The following is an 8424-nucleotide window of genomic DNA, read 5'->3' on the forward strand; positions in this document are numbered from 1 at the left end:
TGGTGATCATGTCTTGCAAAAATCATTTTATTTTCTATGCGATCTATTGACAAAAAGAAATGCTCCTTGTACTGCAGTACTGCAGCACAACTGATTTGGCAGCTAGTGCTGCTTCTCCCTTTCTCAATCTGAGCTCTGCTGTACAGGGTGTGGAGAGTCAGCAGGGCTGAGAGCGAAGAAGGGGTTAACTTGGGAGGGCAGATACTTCACCCACAGCCCTTCCTGTTAAAAGGTAACACAGGAGAGAGGAGTGGGGAAGCTGAGAGACAGACAGAAAGGTCTGGGTGTGTGTGGCTGCTTAGAAGCAAGTGGACTCTATCTTGGTGAGATCACCTAAACGCACTACGTAGTGCAATCTTATTGAAGGACTTTATCTTTATGTTTGCTGAGGAAAGCCTTTTACTTTACCGTTTTGCTGAAGAAAGCTGTTTGTTCTGTTACCGCTGGATGAAATAAAAAATGTTTATTTATATCGGACTGTGTTGAAGACGCATGTGTACTCCTGGGGTTCCCCACAAGGGGTTGCAAGAGGCTGATACCAGGTCAAATTCAAGTGCTTACATTACTTGCATTTAAAAAAAAACAGCACTTTTAAAGTGACTCGGTATCTGCTGAAAATGTTAAATCCAGCCATACCAGTAAAAGAAGATAGTACATACTCAGTGGTCTGTTTACCTTTGGGCTTTGGACTCAGTAGAAGATTTCTCCTCATTGGAGTTCAATGGAACGGGCAACAGGAAAGGTGAGTATGTTCTCTCTTCTTTTCCAGGTATAGCTGAGCTTAAACAATTTTCTATTGTTACAGAATTATTAAGGTTGAATAAAGACACATGTCCATTGATTTCAACCTATAGAGATGTACCTGTATGTATTCAGGGGCGTAGCTAGAAATCACAGGGCCCCATATCAAAATTTTGTATGGGGCACTGTGAGTTTTACTTGAGAGTGACCCGCCTCCTCCGCTGCGAAGCCCGGCCCAGCATCCTCTGCCACAGCTGCTGGCTGTCACTGACATAGCAGCGGCTGTGAGGATGAATGTGCTGCTGCAAAGATCACTGACAGGTTGGTTGTCAATGATCTAACAGCGACACATTCCTCCTCACACCCGCCAGTGACAGCCAGCAGCCTGACATGCCATAGCGACCCAGGTGGCCCGCACGGCATCAGGGTGATGTCCTGGCCAGGCCCCCCTGTGCTCCGGGCCCCATAGCTGCCGCCTGGGTTGCTATGACGATAGTTACGCCACTGTATGTATTAATGAATACAGAGCTGCATTCATTTGTGTCTCATGTGCCCAGAGTTCATCTTTATCAGTTGAATAGTCAGAGACGCGAGCACATTATCACACCTGGTGCAGTCCTCCGAAAGCCATTTTTGGGAGCTCGTCTTTGAACATTAAGACGGAGAGGAAGAGCAGTTATTCTGTCTGATAAAATCTGTTCTTGTGTTTTTCAGAGTGAAATATATTATGTTTGCTGGAGTGGCGCTGATGTTTATCGCATCTACTGTTACCACCACCGTGATGTCTTTTCTTTTAAAACTTCCAATCCGTTATCCGAGAGGTGAAAGGTAAATATTAAACTTGCCATTTTTGGCTCTTTGGAAAGTAATAGAACAGGGGCGCCCACTATTTTTCGTCTGGAGATCTACTTTTCAATGGTTTGTCCTACACAGAGGATTGGTACATACTAGTGACACGTAGCGATCCTCTGCCGCTCGTCCACGCACAGGGGGGCTGCAACTTCTCTGGATCCCCCCTAATGTTGTTGGGAACTTCAAACATTTGGATTGGAAGCCACAATCACTCCTCTGCATCCTAAGGCCCCATTCGCATGGGACCACCCAGTCAGTTTTCCAAGCGGACCCAATTGGAAGGCCAATGTAAGTCTATGGGCAGCCGTGTGTAAACGGATGGTTATCCGTTTCCATGTGGTTACCCCCAACTCCGGACATGTCTGTAAAAACAAACAGATCAGAGATCCGTTTTGCCGGACCAGATCAGGGGTAATCTGATGTAAATGGACACATGCCCTTTTACATCCAATCCCTTAGACCGACATGGGGTCCGGTAATTGCAGTTTTTTTCCTCCATCGCAAGATGGAGGAAAAAACTGTACAGACACGAATGTCACAGCGGTGACATCTGCTCCATACTGCTCTGATCAGTAAACGATCCGTGCATGGATCCTCTCCTGATCAGCACGTGTGAAAGGGGCCTTAATGTGGTTTCCAGCAAAATGTGAATTCTGTTGTGATGAATAACAGGTAAAGGTGTGAATATAGCCTTAGTAAGGTGGCTTTCATATGCGTAATTGTGGGGATTCCTCTTAAACCTACTCAAGGGTTAGCCATAGAAGACCGTGCAAATGCTATGGAGGCCAGAAGCATAACAAGGGACTCAGAAGTAGAGGTGGAACAGCAAAAAGTTTCCCAGCACACTCACCAGTCAGCATGCAAAAAAAACTTGTCTCACCGCTAAGGTTAAAAATGGAGGTTTAGATACACGTCTTCTGCAGAAAATGTGAAAGCCGCACCACCTTGCCAACGCACCTCTATATAGTGCGGCTGGTGAGTGTGCTGGGAAACTTTTTGCGGTTGTACTGTATAAAGCCCTTCCATGTGCACCTTGCTGTAAAGATGGTGACGAATTGATGAGTGCGTTTGCCATTTGTTTTGCTTGACTGATTTGGTGCAGTGATGCATGTGGGGTCTCAGCTGCCGTTGTGATGTGCGGGGTCTCTTGTGTGTCCCTGTGCCTTTTAAGGAGGTTGGGCTTCCTCCTGACAAACCTGCACCCGATTTAATCTTTTGCCACATGTGCTCCAAGATGGAGACTCTCAAAGTCTTCTGGGAGGAAGGGACCAAAGGCTGTTTCTGCCTTATATCTGCTTCAGTGGTTGCCTGAGCACCCTTGGATTGGCAGCCATTGCCATCGGGTCCCATCCTTCCATCTTAGCATGTTTGGTAGGGTATCTTAAAGGAGTTCTAATACGCAAAGTAAAAACGCCATTGTGCATTCCTTTCAAAATGTTCATTTTTACATCTAACATAAGTGACTAAATCTGCCTTGATGTCAGCCTCTGCCATCCCCTGCACAGCAGCACTCAGACTGGGCGAGGGAGGGGCAGCTCTAGGGGCCAATCAGCAACTCTGCTGCCTGGACATGTGCTGACAGGAGGAGCAAAGAGATGACCTATTAGTATGTTACTTCTCCTTTGTAATATAATCAGCAGGATGCAGGTGGGGAGGTGATGCCACTGTGTTTCTAAACTGTAACAGGAAAAGTTCTGTGCTATCTGATGAGGATGTATGAATCACAAAACTGTCTGGACAGAGTTACAGCTCCATTGACATCTGTGTATTTAGCTATGTGCCTACAGATCAGCTGTTATCTATATGTAATGCGAAAAACCTATTTTCTACAGTCAGTCCCGTATGAATTACTGGGTGGAATATTACACCAAACCTTACTGTCGATATGGCCCGTTTTTGGTTGGTGTAGTGACTGGCCTTATGATTGCCAAGAAGCAGTACATTAGAAGCAAGGTAAGTGCTTGTGACTATAAAATTCAGGTGGCAAGGTCTCTTAACCAAGATATCTGGAAATACAGGTCATTGTGATAAGGATTGTTATTGACTGTTCTAATTGTTGTACTGCTGCCATTCACCTGTCATGATACATATATATATTAGGGATGCACCGATACCGGTTTTTCGCCAATACCGAGTACCGGAAGTCCCATTAAGGAAGCCAGGCGGCATGTAATGACTCACTACCCGGCTTCCCGATTAGGGAAGTAGGGAATCAGGAAGCAAGGCGGCGAGTCATTACTCTGCGCCCGTCTTCCTGATTGGCCGGAAGCCTGCTCCATACTCCCTCCTCACCAGGTGGCAAGGGAACATGAAGCCGGCTTTCTGGCCAATCACGAAGCCGGGGGCGAGTAATGACTCGCCATCCGGCTTCCTCATTGGCCATCTTCCCGACCAATCAGGAAACTGGGCGGCGAGTCATTACACGCTGCCTGGCTTCCTGATTGGCCGGGAAGCCGGCTCCATGCTCCGAGACCGATATATATATTATATATACTTTATATTAGTCTACAGCCTCTGCCACCTGTTGGTCTATGACAGAACTGCAGCGTGGGCACACCTGGCCTCATCGGGAGTGCATAAATACACTTCTGAGTCAGTGTCTGATCAAAAGTGTTTTCTTGCTGTGTGAGATAAACAAATCCTTTAGCAGGTAAAACAACTTCCATTTACTCAGCTGTGTATTTAGCTGGTTTACCAAAGTTCAGCTTGGGTGTGATACAGTCCTGCGCCCTGTTAAAACCTTAGGGGTTCATTTATAAGGCTTAGTTCACACCCAAACGATGCGTTTTACCGCCATTTTACAGCATATTTACCGCAATTTTGCAGCGGTTTTACCGCGATTAATGCGGTTTTTTTTCGGGTTTTTTCTTTTGGACTTAAAATGGATATCAGATGCGTTCCGTTTGCATGCGTTTGTGATGCGTTACGTCGCAATCTGATGCAGCTAAATTAGTGCAAGCAGTACTTTTTCTGGCTGCGACAGAACGGACTAGTCTGGTGTGAACAGAACACCAGAATCCCATAGGAAAGCATTGTGATGCGTTTTTGATGCAGCTCAAAAATGGAACGGACTGCATCAGGTATGATTGGGCCCTAAAAGTTCCACCTAGCATATAGCCACATGGATGCCGTTTGCATGTACTAGCACCCTTAGATGGTACTGACGAGTATAGCAAATTTCCATACTCATCAGCGCCATCTAGGGGCGCTATAGTGACTTAGTGCATTTAATTACTTTTAAAAAATGGAACTCCAGAAGTGTGCATCAGCAAGTTCACTGCTGGTCCTTTTACCCTGGAACACAATTTATCTGGTAATAGAACTGTTGTTGTCAACCCAGGACGAGTTTTTGAGTTCTTTTATGAATAGGTGAATTTCTTGACCATACAGCACTATTGTCAATATTGGAGAGGTCCAAGCAGGGGCGTAAATAGAAATCACAGGGCCCCATAGCAACATTTTGTATGGGGGCCCTGTGAATGCTAGTTATGCCACTTGCAGAGCCCACCGGATATACCAAACAGCCCACTTGAGAGTGACCCTGCTGAGCCCACCATAGACTCTCTATAGTGGGCTCTGCAGGGTTTCAGATGGGCTGCACACCTCTTACCTGTCAACGCTGTCCGCCTCCGTGGTTGCCGGGGCCCCGCCTCCTCTTCTATCGACGGGCCCCACCTCCTCTTACATCACTGGCCCCACGTGCTCTTAGGTCGCTGGCCAGTGATGTAAGAGGAGGCGGGGTTGCTCTTAGGCGGGCCCCGCCTCCTACTTTACTGCGAACGCTGGCCTCTTCTGCCATAGCTGCTGGCTGTCACTGACACAGCTCAAGCTGCTATGAGGGGAAACGCCGCTGCTGAGCTGTCTCAGTGACAGCCAGCACCCTTACATGCCATAGCGACCCAGGCGACCCCCCTGTGCCCGGGCCCCATACCGGCCGCCTGGGTCGCTATGGCGATTCTTATGCCACTGGGTACAAGAGTACTCTGCCACATTGTTCTTACACTCACAATTTATAGTTTAACAGCATACAAGGGACGTTGACTGTCCCCAGGCAACATGAAGGTATTTGTGACTTGTTTGCAGTTTAGATTTAGGATTAATTATCAGTACAAGATTTATGTGCCATCATTATCTGGACACTAGGAATTCTTAAAGCAAAAGAAAAGTGACCCTTGTTTGGACAAAGGCTAGGGCAGCATTGTCTTGGGCAAAGTACTCGATGAACAGCCGCAGAGACAAGAATGACAATACGTATTCCACACCTCCACCATACCCTAAGGTCGTCTCCTCACCCAAAGCCCATCCCCATGGACACCTTACTGGAATGTAGAAAGTTTGGCCTTCCTTTCGAATAGTTGAAAAGTTCATGCAGGTAGAAGTTGGTGAATCTTGAAGCAAAAGTTAATGCAGGCATAGGATGATAAAACGCAAAGCCTGACAAGGGTATTGTCTACCTTTTTGTAAGGGTCAATTAACGAAACAGCATAAGACTTCTATACCAATCCCCCTTCTAATACATTGACACAACGCTGGTATTGGATTGTAGTGGCCACAGCAGCCAATTTATTAAGTATAAAACCATTTAACCAATCTTTCCAAAAATAACTGACAACGGGAACTGAGGTCCTTGAAGGCCATCCCACAACAAACCAACCAGTGTCTGCCTCCATGGCCCCCAGCCGCACCACACCGCCTCGGGGACTTAGCAGTATAAGCAGACACTCCCCGCTCTTTATTAAACAGCAACTGCATAGATTGCTCCTCCAGGACCCCAATACCCTGCCCGGCTGCAGTGACATGAACAATACATCAAAACAAAATGCAATCGGACAATGCAAATATCAAACAAAAGGAAATACCACACACAAAAAGAAAATTAGGGCGGTAGGGTGGGACGCTATTTCCACTCTGCTGACTCCGTCTGGATCTGGAAACTTCTTTCCCCAGGGATCCACCTACACTTCTCCTGTCTGCACCTCTGACCAATTAGGTAAGTGTCCCATCATAACCTCCCTGTTGCTAGGAACAAATTAACCCTAGCAGGACCCCTTTTTGTTTTCCCAAACCCCTGTCATGTAGTCCTTCCACAGGCGCCTCAGTCTGCTGTTCCAGGCCTGTCTAGATGGAGTCGAGTAAGGTGCAATCTTGCACCCGCAGTACCCACAGAACCTAAAGGGTTATATGTTTAGAGTTTTGTACAATGCTGAAACGCATATGAATCTGTTTAGTGCTCTATCAGTCCTGTGGACGATGAATGATTCACTATGAGTTTGCCGTAGTCTGACGAGTACTGTAACTGGGTTCAGTATGAGGAGTACATCGAGTATATTTGTTGAGCCATCTGTGTTTTTTGTTTTTTTTTTTTTACTTTCTGTAATCTGAAGGATTTCTGTCTCTGTGCAGGCTCAGGCGGTTGCAGGATGGTTATCTGCTTTGCTCATCGTGCTTCTGGTGATCTGTCTCGCTTTCCTTCTGGACGATACTCCTACGTCATACTCCATCCTGGCTGCCATTTACCAAGGCAGCCATAGGACTTTGTGGGCAGCTGCTATTGCCATGATCCTGGTTCTGTGTCACGAAGGATATGGAGGTACTATAGAATACACTGTATAAAGTTAAAAGATGCTCCAAGTAAACTTGTCAGAGATTGTGGACAATTCAGACTACAGTATATAATGAAAAAATGTACGAGCAGAGGTTACTTTCAGTGAAAACTACATGCCAAAGCCATCTGTACATCCACTGATATAGGAAGCTTCAAGTAATCTTCATATATCAACTTTAAAAGTTATTATGTGAACACAAGTGTTTAAAAGTTTTAGCTTCCTGCAGAATCAGCTGGTCTCCTGAGCACTGGTCCTGATATCCTGCTTTAGGGCTTGTTCACACCAAGCGCGGAGCAGATCCGGACCAGAGCAGGTGCAGACCGGATCAAAACTGCGTCCAATGTATTCCTATGGTATTTTGACCTCCAGTTCACATCGCAGCGTGCGGATCCAGACCAGATCCAGACCGGATGAAAAAAATGCGGCAAGCCCTATTTTACCTGCTCTGGATCTGGTCTGGAACGCATCAAAAATGCATCTAAAACACAAAAACGCATCAAAAACGCATGCAAGTGCCTGAAAGCCCATGTTAAACTTAAAAAACAAAACCGGCCCTAAACGCATCCAAAACGCGTCTAAAACGCGGCACAACCCACTACACTGCGTGTGCAGAAACCTGACCGGATCTGGTCTGCATTTGGTGTGAACAAGGCCTTAGGGTGACTCCTTTTCCTTGCAGAGTCCTATGGAGCCACCATTGTGTGCGCTAGTAAGCTGTGTGTGTCTCCACAAGCACACAGACACAGCAGAGCAATCCATTACACTCCTTCCTCCCTTATCCAATCTAGTAGATGGAGAGCTGCTGGAGACTGCTCTGTCCCTTTGTGATCTTGTGCTGGATAGGAAGTTCAGGGAAGCCGAGCTGAGAGATTTGGATCGGTTGGGAAACATGTTCGCTGTAAGTGCTTGGGCAAAAATGTATAGAAATACTTTGCTGGGCCATGTATATTTGTTTGATCTGGATTCATTATTGAAAAAAGGTTTGAGGGTTTAATACTACGTTAAGCAGCTTTTTGTTGGCCCCTCAGGCTAGCCATACATCACCCCATGGGCTAAACAAGAGAAATAAATTCCCACACTCACGCTAAACAGCATGAATGGCGGAATCCTTACTGCTGGCTATTGTATTCAAGCAGCTGGGGCTGAATACCCCAATAGTCAGGGCTGCCCTTATAATGAGGCAGCCTCAGGCGGCATCTCATTGGGTCACATGGGGGGGGGGGGG

General features: G+C 46.5%; 1 protein-coding gene across 1 annotated transcript in view; it reads left to right on the forward strand.

The window, feature by feature from the left end:
• Positions 1–8424, forward strand: part of LOC108798499 (nose resistant to fluoxetine protein 6-like) — a 52777-nt gene that overhangs the window by 34899 nt on the left and 9454 nt on the right. The window contains exons 12-14 of the mRNA XM_018570265.1: positions 1456–1569; positions 3426–3546; positions 6997–7183. Coding sequence (XP_018425767.1) covers positions 1456–1569; positions 3426–3546; positions 6997–7183 — 422 coding nt within the window. The remainder of the gene's footprint in view (positions 1–1455; positions 1570–3425; positions 3547–6996; positions 7184–8424) is intronic.

The sequence above is a fragment of the Nanorana parkeri genome, unplaced genomic scaffold (assembly GCF_000935625.1).
Source record: "Nanorana parkeri isolate BGI_ZX_2015 unplaced genomic scaffold, ASM93562v1 scaffold38, whole genome shotgun sequence".
Lineage (NCBI taxonomy): Eukaryota > Metazoa > Chordata > Amphibia > Anura > Dicroglossidae > Nanorana > Nanorana parkeri.